Below are 19,417 nucleotides of genomic sequence, written 5' to 3'. Positions count from 1 at the left end.
AATAAAATAAAAAAACCCAAAAAAACAAAAACCCACTTAAAATGTTAAAAATGAGAAAACAGTTTTGTCAAACTCTAGTCCATCTTACTGTTTGAATAAATTTTTGCAAAATATTTTTAAAAGACTGTATGACTGATTATTTGTAAAATTATCATTGGACTTCTCCCAATGGTTTGGTCATTTCACCTTAAAAGAAATACTGTATACTGTGCAATGTGAGCCAGTTCTGAACTGCAGTAACCAGGTCATATAAAGTTAATTCCATGTGAAAATCACAATTAATTAACATTTTTGTCTGCTATGTTTAGTTTCTTAATTAAAACATAGGGAATCTTCTGGAATTATCCACACTTTATCCTGAAAGCTGCCAAATTTCTTGCTGACAGAACATTCAATGTGGTACACAGACATGCATATTAAGAAAATATGGTACTCAGCAACAATTTAAGTATATTATCCTGATGGTCAACTTTGGTTCTAAGTTAACATGGTTAAGAGAATCAGGCTTTATCAAGTAAAAGAATAATTCAAAATAACAGGAAATCAATTTAAATAATTAAAAATAAAAATCTATACAATGCTTCTGGGTTGAACAATCCTATTAATTTAGAATCGGTAATTTAAAAGTTTAGAAGAAGTAATTTTAGAATTTAAAGCTTTTCTTTAGGAACTATAAAATGAGGGTGGAATTTTGGTTAATGATATTTAAAGTTTTAAGAAGTTATAGCCTAACATAAGGTGGGCAAAATAATCAAATTCAAGTAATGTCTGAGGCTTGCCAAAGGGTCACAGTAACAAATCACAAGAAAGTCAAGGGCTTTATTATAAGTGATAGATACTCCCACTGTTAGTACATGGGTGCCACACATTGGTGGTCTTCTCTAAGAGTTCATCTTCAGATGTGGAGGAAATCTTGGCTGGATTAGACAAATGCCTGGGGTCTGGAGTGAGTTATATCCCTGGTTTATATTACAAATGATGAAAGCAAACTGGATCCAGCTCAGTTCTCAAAAGAAATGAATGTTGCTGGAAAGCCCATTTATAAATCCATTTTTTCATCTATAAATTTAGATCTAATCTGGCTTCTTTAATTTCAATTAGCTACTCTGAAACCAACAAACAGTTGTATACAGTTTTATAGGTGCAAAACTAGACAACTTGAGAAAAGTTACTCATAGAAGAATCTTCAACACAAGCTCAAATTCTGCCTTTATTTACAAAATGGTGTGATAAAATATGCCTCCCCCCATACTTACAAGTCTCTTCCACAACACACTTCACACACTGATTTGAGCAATGTTAATAGCACCATTCGTATATTATTTAAAATCAAGAAGATTTCATTTCAGTCATAACGTTGATTTGATTCGCAATCATTTACATCCATGGATGAGATAAGTGCGCATACAGCTCCAAAGTAAGGACTTCTGGGTCCAGCACAAACGGCTTTGCCCTTATCAGTTATGAAAAGTCTCCATGGTGAGTAGATACTATGAAAATTTTCGGGCCACAAAGTTTAATAATCCTCCATGTTTGAATAATGTCACTTCGACATCATTGTCAAAGGAAGCAATTGCGCTGAATTCTTTACCCGTGCTTGTCTTAAAACAAATAAAAACAGTTATATTAGTGGTAAAATCCTCAATGTCATTTACTTACTTAGTGGCTAAGATCCTTTGTTTTCATATTTAATGACTACATTTGTCAGATTTTAAACAGTCAGTCTAATGTATATACAGGTTTTTTTAGTTATCTTTAAGCAGTATACTTCTATGAAATTTAGTAATCTGAAATATGTAGGTAAACTAAGTCATTACCATTAAATTGTATGGAAAAAAATTCAGAGCATTTCTAGACTCCTAAAAACAACCTATCAAATAACACATAAACCCCAAGATAATACTAATGTACAGCATTCAGACACAGTTCACAGCTCTGGGGCCTGGACACCAGTAGTTGTGGGGAAAGAGCCTGGTGACACCACTGTAGGAGCACAATTCTTTAATGGCTAGAAGCAAAACAAATGCTGAACTAAGTAGGTACACTTAGGGCTATTTTTTTGGGTAAAAGCAAAAACCTCTTTGGATTTCTTTTAACTATGGAAAACAGGTCGCCACTGGACCAACTGGCAGCATCAGGATGGATGATGAAGAGATTGAGAGTGTTCACAGCTTCAGTTTGCTCGGCTCCACAGTCAACACTCTTGGCTCCAGCAGTCAGGAAATCAAAAAGCGTATTGCGATGGGAAAGTCTGCTGTTAGGGACCTCTCTAAGGTACTCAGGAGCAACAGTGTCTCTCTGGAGACTAAGGTGCGCCTGATACAGGCCATGGTATTTGCAATCGCTTGTTATGCATCAGAGAGCTGGACAATGACTAGGGAGGACAGAAGGAGAGTGGATGCTTTTGAGCTATGGTGCTGGAGAAGGGTACTGAATGTACCCTGGACTGCCAGGAAAACAAACAGATTCATCTTGGAGAGGATTAAACCAAGCTACTCCTTGGAGGCAAGGATTCTGGGGCTTCGTCTGACATACTTTGGACATGTTGCCAGGAGGGACGGGTCCTTGGAGAGGGACATCATGCTTGGGAGGGTGGAGGGACAGCGCAGGAGGGGAAGGCCCTCTGAGATGGATTGATTCGGTGACTGGGGTAATCAGGATGGGTGTGTCAGAGGCGGTGCGGTTGGCGCAGGATAGAGCAGGGTTTAGGGCTGTTGTGCATAGGGTCACTATGAGTCGGAAACGACTCGACGGCACATAACAACCACCACAACATGGAAAACAGGTACTTCTCAAAGTGTTTCATGATCCAACTGTTTTGAAATGATATATAAGCCATATTAAATACTGTAACATATTTATATAGACTACAAAACCTGCAAAAGTCAGAGCTTGTGTAAAACAGAGATCCGTGAGGAAAAAAACCCCTCATTTTCTCTTATACATTTATAACAAGCAAAAGAAAAGTGATTACACTGTATCCTGTCAAAGGCAGAAAATTCCAAGACTTAGGAAAACAAGGTAGCGTAGATTTAAAAAGTTCTAGCTCTCACAAGTATCGCTCTGCATATGTACAGGTATGGGTGTGGCACCAAAAGGAAATAAAACTGAATGCACAGAAAGCAAACTAACAGTAGTTAACTTTGGTGTAAGCAATGAGATCAGACTGAACTCTTCTGCATAGTGTACGCTGTGTTATTATCTGGTTAGTTAATCTGTTTACACAGTATGTACATAAAACTCTAAAGTAGTGGCAAAAGAAATAAGAGAAAAAGCTGAATACAAGGAAAAGACATCAACACATTTAACTGAAAAACAAGCTGTCCCAAGGACACCTTCACCTGGCTCTCTGGGGTTCAAGTCAGCAACTGTTCAATGGTTTAATTTTTCCAAAGTAACCAATATAAAGCATCTTACTCCTCTCATTTGATCTGTGGAGTGCCTCTCAGAGGACAACTTCCTAACCCTGACAACACAGTCAGTTAACGTTGTATATCCCACCAGATTCAGAAAATTCAGCAATTAATTAAGATTACTTAGAAAAGCATATTTAAAACTGACTAGTAAGATTTTTTTTGAGCAAACTTTAAATAGAGATTACATTAAGTTACCTAGATGAAACTCCAGTACTATGTATGAGTGCTTTGTGCTTTAGCAGACTCTGATGAAAGCAGCATGGATAAAGAACACTGATTTCAAATGCCAAGAGCCATGTGGTTCTATTCTATGTCATTAACTGGCTATTTACTATTCTCTCGTTTACTTATCTAGACAATGAGGTGGCAAATTATGTAAAAACCCCCAACTTGTTCAAATCTAAACTTTGATTCTAGCTGCAGAATTAAGACATTTTGTGCAGGGAATTTTCCTTTTTCTTATTTGACCATCCTCTGGACTTACCGAGGATGAGTGTTGACATGTACACACAAAGGAGGCAGGGTGTGTTTGTGGCCCTGAGAAGCCAGGAGAGAATCGAAATGGGCATAGAGAGCAGTGGTGGTGTGGTCTGTAGGGAGCACTGCTAACCCATGGCTGTGCCTCTCAAAACCATTAGCGCTCAAACTCACTGAATTCAAGTGAGAAAGACAGGCAATCTCCTGGATGCTTTATAGTCTTCAAAACCCTAATGCAGCCTTTTGCCCTTCTGGCTCTCTGAGCACTACCATGGTGGCTAGCAAGAACAGGCACCTTACAAAAGGTGGCAAAAAAGGAGCCATGAATAAAGTGGTTGATCCATTTCTAGGAAGGATTAGTATGATGAAAAGGCACCAGCTATTGTCAATATAATAATATTGGGAAGACAATAGTCACAAGGGCTCAAGGAACCAAAATTGTGCCTGATGGACTCAAGGTTCATGTTTTTAAAGTGAGCCTTGCTGATTTGCAAAATGATAAAGTTGCACAGAAAATTCAAGCTAATTACTGAGGATGTCCAAGGCAAAAACTGCCTCCAGTTTCCATGGCATGGATCTTACTCGTGACAAAATATGCTCCATGGTCAAAAAATGACAGACCATGATCAAAGCTCATACTGATGTCAAGACTACTAATGGTTATTTGCTTCAACTGTTTTGTGTTGGCTTTACATAAACTAACAAACACCCAATAATCAAGATTTGGGCAAACCCATGGAGCTTCATGATGAAGGTGGTACCTCTGGAAAAGTTACTAGAGATGAGACAGGTGCTAAAGTTGAACGAGCTGGTGGCTATGAACCACCAGTTCAAGAATCTGTTTAAAATTCAGACTTTTAATAATGACAAATAAAAATCAGTATTTGGGGGTGGGTGGGGGAACAAAACCCAAAAAACCCAAACAATGCCAGGTCAGCTATGGGTTGATTCTGACTAGATGGCAGTAAGTTTTGATTTGAGTTGAAAGGAATTATTACAACCTGCACGTTTGTATATGTGTATATGTGTGTGTGTCTATGCAAAAACTTTCTAAAAACGAAGTTTTCCAATCACATAGCTGTAGGATTAATAAATATGCCCAATCACATAGCTGTAGGATTAATAAATACATCCTTGAAAGATTATAATTGAATACAAAAAAACACTATGTTGTATACGAAGCAGCACAGAATTTTCTTCTCTTCCACTGAAGAAGTGGATTCCTCTTATCAAGAGCTTATCAATGTATGCCTTTAAGTGACTATTAAAAAGAATGGATTACATGAGCATTATTTTGCAAAGCTTTGTGTGCTGCCAGGCAATAATAAAAAAATCAATATACTTTTTTTTTAACTTCTAGGATTCCTAGCATTTCACAACTCCCTTCAGACTCTGGAGTAAGTATCTAGTTCTTTAAATTTCTGCCCCACAAAACATCAACTATGTTAACACAAGTTTAAGTTGGCCTGGAAGAAAAAAAGAACATCTTTAACTTGTTGATTAGTTGATGTTAGTATACTATTTACAATAAAGTTATGATTTCTTATTCAAGTTATAAACACAAATTTGAGTAATTGTACATGATCAAACATTTTAGAATTTCAGAGATACCTTTATATTTAATGTCATTCCAGGAGACAATTCTTTGGGAAATGTAAAGGAAAACGTTTCTCTGCCAGAGAGGCCCAAGGAATCTGCATTTTCTCCCGGACGGAACTCAAGTGGAGCTATGCCAATTCCGATCAAATGATCTTTGTGAATTTTTTCATAACTTTCGGCCAAAACTGCTTTCACACCCTGTAACAAAAATGGCATTTTACTTCTTCCAATCTCTCTGAAGATTATTTTAATAAGCATTTTATGGGGAAAATAAATGAACTCTTGGCCTTTTAGAAAACTGTTAACTCAATTGTTGTTGCTATGTGTCATTGAATCGCTTGTGACCCACATCAACCTTACGTACCTATGCCCATTCCCCCAATTACTATATTAACCAATTATTTTCATACCTGTATTAAAGTCACTGTTGTATCAAAAGATTTACTTAAGTCTTTAAAAATAAGGTAACAAAAATATATAAAACCATTCTCCAATTCCACTTTTTTCCAGGTATGCAGTTTTTATCAGTTATACAAACAGAACACATGCTGAACAAATTAACCACCTTTTATAATTTTCTTTTTAAGTACCATCCCCCCTCTCCACGTTATTCTGGTTTCCCCTTGGTTACCACAAGGTTAAGAACAGCCAGTGCTTACCACCCAGAACTTAATAAACTGGGGCAGCTGTGCTTGGCTGGCCTCAAACAGGGCTTGGAACTGTTTAACCATGGTAGATCTAATACAGGTGTTCATCAGTACTCCCTCATGAAATTTCTCTTAATATACCCACAGGGACAAAGAGAATAGGATGAAAGAATTCTTTAAATATTTTCAAGACATAGATAGATACAGACAATGCTGAAACTGTAAAGGGTTAAATTTACAGAGTGACACCAGTAAGGTCAGAATAAATTTGTATTAAGAACACACAAAAGGCTTAAGATTCAAAGGTATGACGTTCTCAGTAAGAACATTGAAGATATTGGTTAAAAGTTCACAAAAAGAAGTGGGTAAGGCCTTCAGTTTAATATCTATTCCTGAATACCAAAAAGATAAAAAAATTAAAAACAGAAAATACAAACCCACTGCTGTCGTACCCATGTGTTACAGAGTACAACTGTTTGCAAACTTGACTGTAATCCTAAAAACTGAACTGCCAATGTGTAGTAGGTTAGTATGCAAATAAAATTTCAAGCTCACTGTTACTGAGTAGGTTCGACTTCCCCCAAGTTTCTGAGGCTGTAAATAACATAAAAGGAGATTGCCTAGTGGACGTGAACTGCCAGAGACATGCACTATTTGAGTTAGCAGCACCAACCTGCTTTGGACTATGCCACCAGACATAACTTTAGGTTATTAGAAGAGCATAAACCACGTGCACCACCCAGCGACCTGCTATCTGTAAACACTAAGTTTATTCTTGGGAGAAAATGAACTAGAAGAAGCTCTAGGCCAATGGTTCTTAATATTTTTTTTTTTTTCCATAATTGCCCTTCTCAGAAACTTTTAAAAAGTAGCCCTGGTGGTAACACAGTGGATTTTGTTGGGATGCTAACTGAAAGGCTGGGTGTTTAAATCTATTAGAAGGAAAGAGCTCTGAGAGTGGGAAGACAAGTGGAGTGCCTGCTCAGGATGACCGGCAGGTCAATCCTTTGCCAACACCACCACCACCTTCCTCACTCCCTACAGTGGTGGGAAACGTCTGGTACGAGTGGGGCCTCCTGTGCCACAAGTGACCTGAGGCACACCAGGGACGTCCAACAAGTGGTAAATGAGGGGGTGTGGGGGTGGGGGGGAAATGGGGCATGGGAGTGTGTGTGTGTGTGTGTGTGTGTGTGTGTGTGTGTGTCTCTATAAAAAATTCAGGGGGAGGGGAACATAGAATTGAAATTTACAAGGAATTTTTTTTTTTTTTAGATTTTAAGAAAAGTTTATAAAGAACTTGGATTTCTATTCATTCATTGTTGCACATTTTCCTCCAGTCCCTCCTCCTCCCAGTTTGCTTTTTTCCTTTGGAAAAAAAGTTCTTTCACTGTTATACACCCATTCCAGCAACTCTTATTCTGGGCTCTTGTCATGCCAATAATACCTAATGATAATATTTCTTTATTTTTATATTTATACCTTTTATTCTCTCCCTCGTCTGGTTCAATGCCATGTACATTAGCCCTTTTCTTAGTTTTCCCCAAACTCCACATAAGGCCTGTTCTATAACAGTAGCATTATGCAATATTTGTCTTTTTTTGTGACTGAAGATATTTCACTCAGCATAATGTCTTCCACGGTCACCCATTTTATATACTTCATAAATTCCTTGCTTTTTGAGTGCTGCATAATATTCCACTGTGTGATATCACAGCTTCTATATCCATTTGTTTGCTGATAGGCACTTGGGTTATTTCCAATTCTTTGCTAATGTGAACAAAGCAGCAATAAACATGGGTGTGCATGTATCTGCTTGGGCGGCAGTTCTGGTTTCTTTAGGGTATATTCCCAGTAGTGGAATTGCTGGGTCAAATGGTATTTCTATTTCCAACTTTTTGAGAAAGCCCCACACCGCCTTCCACAGTGGTTGCACCATTTTACACTCCCAGCAATAGTGAATAAGGGTTCCAGTTTCTCTGCAACCTTGCCAGCATTTGCTGTCTGCTGTTCTGTTACATTTTGTTACCGTCACTGGGGTGAGAAGGTATCTCATAGTTGTTTTGTACAATAAATTTCTTATCACGTCTAAAAATATCAACATTTTAGGAAGGGTGATTTAAAGATTAAAAAAGAATTAAGTTATATGATAAGCTCTAAGGATTGTATTTTGGCTGGTCCTCTTATAAATGCAAAGAGACACACTTGTAAATCTGAAATAGCATAAAATACTGTCCCATGACTATTTTTCTCCAGGAGACTGTCTATTTGCATGAAAGCAAAGAAACAATGCCAGCAGGAATGTTATTCTGATGGCTGGCCAGTCACCAACATCCTCTATTTGGGGAGAAAAAATGTCCACAACATCTCTTAACCCTGATGGAGTAAATCAAGAGAAAAGGAAGCAAATAAAATTGGTACAAATAATTATCAAGTTCAACTCTACAGATTTCCTAAAATAAAAAAGGGAGGATGGAGGCTTAGCCTGAGAATTAAAATGCAACTGGATGGGTAGAAAATTATTACATAATTATCACTTTAAAACAACACAAATAAGGTCTAAAGTGTATTAAAAAAAGGGGAGGACCAAAAAGAAAAACAAAGAAAGCTCCCCACAAAAAATGGAAGAGTTAAAGTCTGGAAGACAAATTTTAAGAATACCAGCAAATATGGTCCTTTGGCAGCCCAGTCTCTTGAATTCCCAGACCCGTATTTCTTTCCTGCTAAAATTATCAATTGGATGCCTTCTTTCTGGTACAGCTCTGCAGCTTCAAAAACATCTAGCTGTAGAGTAAAACAGAGACAGAAATATTTAATACAAATTTTGATCGCATCAGCAATTGCTTAAGACTTTCGTCTATTTCTTTACCGTTTGTCCTGATGGAAAATGAACGGTTTTAGGGGCTGGCTTTCCAATAAACTTATTAAAAAGCTTGATATTTGCAAAAGTGCCTCTTGTCATCACAGCATCGTTACCTCTTCGGGCACCGTAAGAATTGAATTCACGAGGAGTAAGGCTGTAAGAAAATTTTAAGAGTCAGTTTCATTTCCAATAGAAAACAGCTACACATTTTGAGTTGTAAAACTGACTAAAAAAATTGTTTTCATTATAAAAAAAAACAAAACCCAACCAAAAAACACGTACTAAAGTAGAAAAACAGCAGATATAGTAGGGGCTCAACAAGTATTTCTTAAAAAAAAAAAAAATAAAAAAATTAACAAGTTTACGGAAAAGTTGGATTTTCATTCATATTAAATTATATATGTCAATCTAGAGATAAAAGCGCGCCTAAACCAGGCCAAGGTCTTCTCAATTACTTGCTATGCATCAGAGAGCTGGACAATGACTAAGGATGACAAGAATTGATGCCTTCTAACTGTGGTACTAAAGAAGAGTCTTGAACATACCATGGACCACCAAGAAAACAAACAGGTCTTTCATGGAAAGGGTGAAACCAAGTCTCTCCTTGCAGGCTAGGATTTTGAAGCTCCGCCTCACTTACTTTTGGCATGTGGCCAGGAGAGATTGGTCCTTGGAGAAGGACATCATGCTTGGAAGGAAGGACAGACAACTCAGGAGAGGAAAACCTGGATGAGATGGACTGATACAGTAACTGGGTCAATGGGGGCTGGTGTGTTGGAATGAAAAGAGACTGGCTCAGGACAGGGAAGGGTTCAGAGCGGCTGTAAATAGGGTCACTAAACATCACAGGCGACTCAATGGCACATAGCAATAACATACTATGACAGGTTTAGAAGCAGGACTGGCATCCACTTCTTAAACAACATACTTCCGGAAACTCTGTGAACATTGATAAATGTTGATAAGAGGGGCTTCAGCCCTTTTGTTCATAGGGTTGCTGTGAGTCGTGCTCAACTTGAAGGCAATCAACAACAGCAGCAATCCAAGTGTCAAAAACCTAACCGTAAATTATCAGCTTATGGGCTCTCTTGTTTCTTCTATAATCATTACTTGTTAAATTATTTTGAAGTGAAATTCTGGTATCCTATCATTCTAACTAAAACCAGAAAATCTCCCACACCTACTGCCCTGAGCAGAACTTTCCCATGGGGTTCACAAGGCTGTAAATTGTGACGGAAACGGAATGCCTCTTCTTTCTTGACTGGAACGAACAGCTGATAGGTTCAAATGGCCAACCTTTCCATTAGCAGCTAAGTCCTGTAGCCATTGTGGTAGCAGGACTCCTTTAATCATACTGTTTCAGTTAAAAAAGAAACAAATTGTTCGTTTCTACTCATTAATGTTGAAATTCTCAATTTCCCCCATTTACAGTTGTTACTTCTTTTTCATTACCTCTTGTACTTTAGCTGTAGAAACTTTGTGTTCTATAGTTTCCTCTATCTAGATTGTGCTGACTGCATCCCCACAGTATCATTTTATAATCACGAGAGGCCTCTTAAACAGTGTGAGAATATCCTAAAACTACGTACATACCCTCTGTTTGTCAAATACTTTGCAGCAGCACTACTCCGAGCGATGCTCCCAGCAGGTGATATATGATCTGTTGTTACAGAATCTCCCAAATATAGTAAGACGTGGGCATTTTCAATAGATTGAAGTGCTGCTGGTTCTTTGGTCTATAAAGTAAAAATTCATGGCATTTCTTTATAAGGTTTATTTTTTAAAGTTTGTAATAATCTCTGAAATAGTAAGCCAGTACTTACAAGTTTATCAAAAAATGAAGGACATCTAATATAAGTGGACTTTAAATCCCATGGAAACAACACTGAATCCGGTGCTTCTAAGGAATCCCACCGCTTATTTCCCTTCTGTGAAGAAGCAGTTGATTGATGAACCAAGTGAAAGATAAAATGGCTTGTAAAAAATAATCAAGTGAATAAGAAAACTAGGCTCAGGTGGGGGGAGACTTACAACTTTCAACACATTAGGTTAACAATTTAAAAAATTTAAAAAACTGAGCATAAGGGCTAAACATGATTAAAAAACATTACAAATATTGATACATGTTGCTAAATAATAGACTCAGCATGTTGTGAAGTACACTGTTACCATGAGGAAGAATTCTTACTCTCAGCAAGAGATGTGCTAGGAGGGTAGTAAGAAGGGTTTAATTTCAGGTTTTCATTTTTTTGGTGCTGGAGCTCTGGGGGTGGAGTCTGTAGGGAGTTTCCCTGCTAACTCAAAGGGCATGGCTCTCAGGTCGTTTGAATGCAGCAGCAGCGCTGAGGGAGAAAGATGGGCCATCTCCTCCTGTGTGATTTACACCTGCTGGAGGGTCAGCTAGAAGGTGGTTCCAACTCAATGGTAATAAGTTTAGTATTTAAATAAAATATATATAATTAAGAATGCTAATGCCGCAATCAAAGTGTAGAAATAATGTCTTACTTAAGAAGTACTTCTGCTTTTCCCCCCCATAATTTTATCCTGTATCACCGTGTATATTGGTTCTGTTTTTAAACTATTTCCTCTAATGACTACACATTTCCCTTAAGGTAAAATATTATATTCTCAATTGACCTCCGTATTCTCTGACATAATTACCTATCACTTCAGAAAAATAAATGTACTTGGACAGGCTATCATATTTGTAAAGAAAAGACAAGCTTATCAGTTTTCATCACTGTGATAAAACTGCTTAAGAGACTCTCTATGCAGCAATGAATGAATGGAAATCCAAAATTTCTGTAAATGTTCATTAAAATTATTAAAATAAAAGAAAAATTACACACACACATACAAAATAGGGGATAATCCTTGGAGAGAGACATGATACTAGTAGGAAGGGTAGAGGGTTGTAGAACAAGAGAGAAAAACAGACTCTCTAGCCACTAATTTTGATGAGATGCCCTTCTAAGGCCAAGAGTGATTACCTTCTTTTGTTCTACAACGAATTTAAATCTGATTTTATCCTTTCAGGGATGTCTATCCTTAACTACCTACATAAAACTGCCATTTGTGCCATAAAATATGTACTCCTGGTTCTTCTTATCCTGGTCTACTCCTCCCCTGAATAGCATTTATTATTTATTATTTTGCATATTTTAACCAATTCTGTTTACAGTTCATAGCCCCTCCCCTTAACAGTTTTGTTTTGTTCACTAATCTACCTAGGATAGTGCCTGACACATACTAAAAAAGCCTCACCCAGGGTGGGGAGAAAAGTGCAACAATGAATGAATGGAATTCCAAAATCTCAGTAGATGTTCACAGAAATTATTATTAGTAGTAGTAATAATAATAATAGATTTTTTTTTTTAAAAAAAGCCCTCACCCATTGCCATAGAATTGATCCCCAAACAAACTCAACAGGACAGAGCAAAACAGTCCCTTTAGCATTTCCAAGGCTGTAAATCTTTGTTGAAGCAGATTGCCTCTTTTTTTCTACTGGGCTAGGGATTTAAACAACAGACCTTGTGGTTAGTAGGTAAATGTTTAACCACTATGCCACTTAATCCATAGCAGGGGCTCAACAAGTTGTTTTTTTTTTTTTTTAAATTTTTATTATTTTAACTGTGATGTTAACGAAAGTTTACAGAAAAGCTGGATTTTCATTCATACTTTGTTGTACAATTTCCTCCCAACCTCCCCTCTCCCGCAATGTACCTCCTATTCTGGACCACTGTCTTAAATAAAATGTCTAATCATATATTCTTTTTAAACAGTTTTCTCGCTCATCTGTTCCAATACAGTGCTCATTATCTATAGATAACCAACACTATCCACTCTTTTCCTATTCTCCTCTCAACCCTTATGTCAGTCCTGCTTCATAATGGTGGGATTATGCAGTGTTTGTCCCCAATAACTATTTATTAAATATTTTATCATTTCATCTTTTCTTAAAGAGGGCTGTGTTTGTGAGAGAGTAAGCTTGTATGTTTATAAAACATCTTCCAATATGCACGAGAAATTGATTTCATTGGCTGCATAAAATGAAGTGCAGGAGATGACAGGGAAATGGGTGGGAGTGACACTTTAGTGCTATTTCTTTTTAATCCTGAACCATCTGAATGTGAATGACAAATAAGAAATGTGTCTATGGAATGTGCTCCTCTATGGGATATTTCACTTTTCTAATAAGTTAGTGAACTTTAATAAGTAAATAAAATAGAATCATACAAAATAGAATCTAATAGTATCTAATAAGTAGATAAAACAGTATCTAATAAGTAGATAAAATAGAATTCTGATACTATAAACCATTCTCATTTTTTTCCTTTTCAGCAGAAAGATCAGCATCACTTGGTAAACCATTCTTTTAGTTACAAAATGACTATTCATGAAAAACTGTATATTCAAAATGATATTTTCTTGAATTCAGTATTTTTATTCTACTCCAAAATCAAGATGCATGAATTAAAGGAATACAACTTTACTAAATTATCTATAATTCAATTAAGAGTCTTACCTCTATTTTCTCTTTTAATGCTTTAAACATGGATAATGTCACATGTTCTTCCTCTACCTGATGGACTTCTTCCTGACTTGGCCAAATATCATGAAGGTAAATATTCTTTCCAGTAGGGTCAGTACCTGATTAAGATTTTAACATGATATTCAGTTTAAAAAGTTACCACATGAAATATCTCACATCTTTTAAAAAAATAACAAGGTGCTTCAGGCTTAAGCAGAAGAAAGAATAAATTACTAGCACATTATATCCTCCACATAAGCACAGAATGGAATGACAATATGCTAAGTTTTCCTGAAGTACTTTAAAGAATGGGTGATCTAGGATTGATTACAAAACAACTTTTCAGAAAAAAAACCCAAAAAACCCCATGTGCAGACACATATAAACATATATGAAGGAAAAATACCTAAAGGTTCTGTGTGGAAATCTATATCCACTGTGCCTGCTATGGCATAAGCGACCACTAATGGTGGAGAGGCAAGGTAATTGGCACGAACACAATCGCAAAGACGTCCTTCAAAATTTTTGTTTCCAGATATAACTCCACAAGCAACCAAATCACCCTGAAAAGACACAAAGCATACAAGCATATTCAATCCAAGAGATGGCACTTACTGAAACAATCACTTAACAATAACTTAAAATACTACAGATCTTAAAAAAAAAACAAACCAAAAACAAAAACAAAACTACTACAGATCTAAAGGCAAGGTAATCCAAAGTATTTATTGCTAGGGACTGAACTGTCAATTCTACACATTTTAAAAGATACAAATCTTGGTGTGAAAAAGAATGTATACGAATTTTATGAACTTCGTACGTAAACCAGTATAAAATTATTAAAAAATACACATTTTATTAATTATTATAAGGAACTAGAAATTACCTAATCCAATTTCAAATTCACAAATTACTCTCTCTAAAAGGTGTAAAGATCACAGAAAAAAAAGCATCAATACATATTTTCTATAATTTAATAACAAAGCATCAGGAAGCTAAGAAAACTCACTTAGATGCCTCAATACACATTTTACCTGTTTTACTGCATTTAAAACTGCTTCTGATAAGGGTGCTGTATTTCCCACACACGTTGAACATCCATAGCCAACTATTTCAAATCTGTATTGAAAAAAAAAAAAAGATTGGACAGCACATCACACAATTGAAAAGAAAGGATAAGCACTCTTTCATTTCTCTCACTTCTGTTAAGATTCCTTAAGAGAATATTAATGAAAAAAAGATTGCTAATGTTCATCAAAATGCTCAGGTCATGGCATTTTGAGCACATCTGACTGCTAGGCATATATGTACTGAATGAGAACCTTTGAGGAGTGTGAGTCTCTAGTCAGAATTGGTCAAATAAACCTTGATAGCCCCCATCATTCTACGCAAGAAAACGTCCTTACACTAGCTGCTAAGGATGTAACAAGATATTATTGGTATTATATTTCCATCCAAATAACCCTGTAAATTATTTTCAGCAATATTTCTCTTCTAGAAGCAGAAAGACCTAACATTTATTAGACTTGTGATGAGGAATGTTCCAATCTCAAAGCTCAGCGACAGCTTAACCAGTGTATTAGACTCAATACTGTACAGAGCCTCAAAAAAAAAGAAGAAGCCAGTCAATAAATGCAACCCAACCTATGGTATCTTATGTAACAGAGAAATTATATACTACTTCTCAGTGCCATCTCACTACTATTTGGTTTTTATCACTGTTACTTGGTTTTACTTGTTTCTTTCTAACTACTGAAACCAGAGATCACGTCTTTTGCTTTACTGTAACCATCACACACAAATGCATTGCTCAGTGCACATGTCCAATAAATGTTTCTAAGTGATAAGCCCTCAAAAACTGTGTGGTAAAAGAAATTGCACATAGTGAGTTTAGCCACTAAAAGTTGTTTCAATAACCTGCTCCATATAAAGTGATTAACTGTCACTTACCCGAGCTTACTAAGATATGGTAATACTCCACTTGAACTGAGGTAATGTGTAACCATCCCACTGCCTGGAGATAAGCTTGTTCTGATGTAAGGTTTAACATGCAGACCAGCTTCAACAGCCTTTTTAGCCAAAAGACCTGCAGAGTTAAATACAATGATGATTATGGCAATTTCTCTTCCCTTCTTTCATTCAATTAAAGAGAAAGTTTTTTTTTTTTTATTTTTGTGTGAGTGTACCGTCAAATCAGATCTGACTGGTACAGGAGGAGATTGTCCCTCCTTCCCCGGCAGAGCATCTGGTGGATTTGAACCGTGCGCCTCTGGAATTGTAGTTGCAGTTCCTTGCCACTAGGCCACCAGAGCTCCCCTTAAAGAGAAAGTTTTTTAACAGGCTGGTCTCTACTACATGTTACAGTCAAACTCCAAAACCATTAGTCTGTGTATTTTATTCTACTAATGTAAAATGAATAAAAAGGCAGTAAATATACTAGCCTTCTCATTGTAAATTATTAAGGTACAGACCAGGATCACATAAAATATCACAGGCTTACATAAAATGAATGGAACCATTACTAAAGTAGCACAGTAACAATAAAGGAGGGCAAGACTTGCATGGTATAAACAGCTTAATGTTTAGAACTCATTCAGACGTGTCTGACAAGACAGGCTTAATGAGTTCCCTCTCTGAAAATCCTATAAAATCATTTTACTCTGCACACATGAGATTTTCAACTCAATGGCAAGTAAGAGCTACGACCATCATACACTGACAGCAGTTTAACACACTCCACCCACCGTGTCACATGGTGACAACTCTCCATCAGGTTTCCAAGGCTGTATATCTTATACTGGGAGGAAAGAGTCTTTTTGGTTAACGCAGCCCAACATGTAATGCGCTATACCCCAGGGCTCTTCTGAATTATGGTTGACAAAGACTACTGAATATACCACAGATGGTCAAAAGAACAAATAAATCTGTTTTTTGAAGAACAGTATCCAGAAAGCATCTTTTAAGGATAGACCGTGTAATTTCATCCTACATACATGGTGCATCTTATCAGGAGGAGCTTGTTCCCAAAGGAGGACAGAACGGTTGGTAGACGGTCAATGAGAGAGGAAAACTACAGTAAAATGGACAGACAGTGGCCACAGCACAGGAGACTATGAGGACTGTGTAGGGTGTAGGACTGAGAAACATTGTGTTTTGTTGTAATATTGGGTCTCTGTGAGTTAGAATCAACTCAGCTGCGTCTAACAACAACAGTTTAATATTTACTGTGCTGTTGTTGTTAGGAGCCAGCGAGTCTATATGCACTTAGAGCAACCCAATGTCATAGATCAGAACAATGCACAGGGTTTTCTAGGGAACCAAAGGTACCTCGGTAGTTGAGAGCTTAATTGTACTACTAGAGATCTGTAACACAATTTTAGTCATTCATGGTTTTGTATGTATCCAAATGATTTTGTAAATCCCCGTCAATCATCTTTTGTTTCGTTTAGAGTGCCAATGGATTCTAGCACACTACTATTGTAAAACTCACTTGCTGATTAACTACTATAAGCAAACAGAAAACAAAAAATTCACTTTATATGTAATTAAAAAATTAACATAAACCTTTTCTAGGTTCATTAAACCTACATAAAATCCAAGAACATTTCCTTATTAAACGTAGACAGTGGTAATTTATTTTTTCTCTTGTGTGTATCATTGAGTCAGATCCAACTGGTACAGGAGATTGTCCCTCCTTCTCCAGTGGAGTGTCAGGTGGATTTGAAGTGCACACCTTCAGGACTGCAGTGCAGCTTCTTGTCACTAGGCCACCAAAGCTCCCTGACAGTGGTACTTTTACATAAATCTAAAAATAGAATATTATTGTTATGTGCTGTCGAGTCGCTTGTGATTCATAGGGACACTACATACAAGAGCCCTAAACCCTGCTCTATACTGTGCCAACATCACTGTCTCCGACACACCTACTCCCATTAACTGATTCAATCCATCTCAAAGGTCTTCCTCTCTTGTGCTATCCTTCCACTCTCCCAAACATGATGTCCCTCTCCAAGGACTTGTCCCTCCTTGCAACATGCCCATGGTATGTCAGATGAAGCTTCAGAATCCCTGCCTCCAAGGAGTAGCCTAGCTTCACCCTTTCCAGGACGAACCTGTCCACACTCTTCTCCAGCATCACAGCTCAAAGGCATCAATTCTCTATCATCCCTAGTCACTGTTCAGCTTTAATGTAACAAAAGAATATGTATGGTCATGAACACAACATACCTGCAGCAAGCATGACGGACGGATTGCAGTTGTTAGTACAACTGATAACGGCAGCTATGACCACAGAGCCGTGAGACAGCTTATACTCACTTCCTTCATAAGCAAGAGAGATGGTGTCATTTTGTTTTTCAGCTGGAATTTGGAAGCCTTTGAATCCAACCTATATTGACATTCACATATATAGAAATTAAATAATCTGAGCTATATAGGAAAAAACTGGGTGGTATAATTTGGCAGTTGCTTGACATATGAAGACTTAAAAATATATTCAAAGTTCTGACTATTTATGACGGAAAATCTCTAACATTAATTAGGATGAGTGTCTAGTGTTTATAAGCAAAGCTTTTACTTGACATTTGGCTTTGTTGTTCTCTACTCACCCTGCCAAAAGTTTGGCAGTAAACTCCTTACCAATTACATTTTATTGATTTTGTTCCTATTTGTCTTCTTTTCAGTCTGGTGAAATCACTTAAGTCTAAGACCAATGTTGTTCAGCAGAACTTTTTATGATAATAATCCTGATCTGTGCTGCCAGTATAGGAGTAATAAATACATGTGGCTCGAAATGAGGCTTTTCCGATTAAGAAACACAGTAACTAAATTTTTGGCTTTATAACATTTTTAAATTTCAGTAACCATAATCAAACTCTAATCCTCCACTATGACCTGCATATTGGAAGCAGGAGGGGGCTCACAGTGTGTGGCACATAATGAAGTAATCGTAACAGCGGACAGAGCTTATTATAGGTCACATTATAAGTCACGTCACTGGTTCTTTACTATGTTAGTAAAAATACAGTTTGACAAATAAAAGTACAATACCTTTTCATTTAAGCAGGCGTGGAAATCCCTTTTCATATTTGTCACAGCAACTCTATCCTGAGGTCTTTTTGGACCACTGACAGATGCAACTATAGAATTCAGATTAATCTGAATCACCTAGGAAATGAGCAAGGGGAAAGGGAGTCAGAATTTACAACTACATTTTCCAAAATTCCTTTCCAAAACAGAGTAGTTGTTGTTAGGAGCTGTCTAGTTGAGTATGAACCAGAGCAACTCTATAAAGGTCTGAACCCTGTCCTATCTTGGGGCATCCTTACCATTTCTGACACACTCAAGCCCATTGCAGCAGTCACTGTATCAACCACCCAAGTTGAGAGTCTTCTCTTTGCCATCTCTCCACCTTTCCAAGAATGATGCCCCTCTCCAAGAAATAGTCCTAACAAACTCTAAGTATGTGAGACGAAGCTTTATCATCTTTGCCTCCAAGGAGCATTCTGTCTGCACTTTGTCCTTTTGGCAATCCCTGGGATAGTCAGTACTTTTCTACAACACTACAGCTCAAAGGCACCAATTCTTCTATCATCCTTATTCACTGTCCAGCTTTCTTATGCAGGAAGTGACTGAAAATAAAGCAAGGCCTAGATTAGGTGTATCTTAGTACTCAAACTAACATCAATGCTCCTTGGTATTTTGGAGACGTTCCTGACTGCAGACTTGCACAGTGTAATACGTCTCCTGATCTCTTGACTGCGAGTACCAAGGGTGCTAACTGTGGATCCAAAATAAGATGGAAGTTGTTGACGATTTCAATCTTTTCTCCATCTATCATCATGTTGCCTATGGGTCCAATGATGAGAATTTTTGTTTTCTTGATGTT

General features: G+C 37.1%; 1 protein-coding gene across 1 annotated transcript in view; it reads right to left on the bottom strand.

The window, feature by feature from the left end:
• Nucleotides 1–1,362: 1,362 nt before the first annotated feature.
• Nucleotides 1,363–19,417, bottom strand: part of IREB2 (iron-responsive element binding protein 2) — a 63,623-nt gene continuing 45,568 nt past the window's right edge. Inside the window, exons 11-22 of the mRNA XM_006888267.1 lie at nucleotides 18,580–18,696; nucleotides 17,758–17,917; nucleotides 15,481–15,616; nucleotides 14,565–14,649; nucleotides 13,937–14,093; nucleotides 13,525–13,649; nucleotides 10,823–10,927; nucleotides 10,593–10,735; nucleotides 9,006–9,153; nucleotides 8,798–8,920; nucleotides 5,505–5,690; nucleotides 1,363–1,601 (exon numbers count right to left, since the gene is read on the bottom strand). Of these exons, the coding sequence (XP_006888329.1) occupies nucleotides 1,491–1,601; nucleotides 5,505–5,690; nucleotides 8,798–8,920; nucleotides 9,006–9,153; nucleotides 10,593–10,735; nucleotides 10,823–10,927; nucleotides 13,525–13,649; nucleotides 13,937–14,093; nucleotides 14,565–14,649; nucleotides 15,481–15,616; nucleotides 17,758–17,917; nucleotides 18,580–18,696 (1,596 nt within the window). The 3' untranslated portion in view covers nucleotides 1,363–1,490. The remainder of the gene's footprint in view (nucleotides 1,602–5,504; nucleotides 5,691–8,797; nucleotides 8,921–9,005; nucleotides 9,154–10,592; nucleotides 10,736–10,822; nucleotides 10,928–13,524; nucleotides 13,650–13,936; nucleotides 14,094–14,564; nucleotides 14,650–15,480; nucleotides 15,617–17,757; nucleotides 17,918–18,579; nucleotides 18,697–19,417) is intronic.

Source organism: Elephantulus edwardii, unplaced genomic scaffold (assembly GCF_000299155.1).
Source record: "Elephantulus edwardii isolate Elephantulus edwardi_28Jun2011 unplaced genomic scaffold, EleEdw1.0 scaffold00066, whole genome shotgun sequence".
NCBI classification, from domain to species: Eukaryota; Metazoa; Chordata; class Mammalia; order Macroscelidea; family Macroscelididae; genus Elephantulus; species Elephantulus edwardii.
The sequence above is the reverse complement of the archived record's forward strand: the minus strand, read 5'-3'. Positions and strand labels throughout refer to the sequence as shown.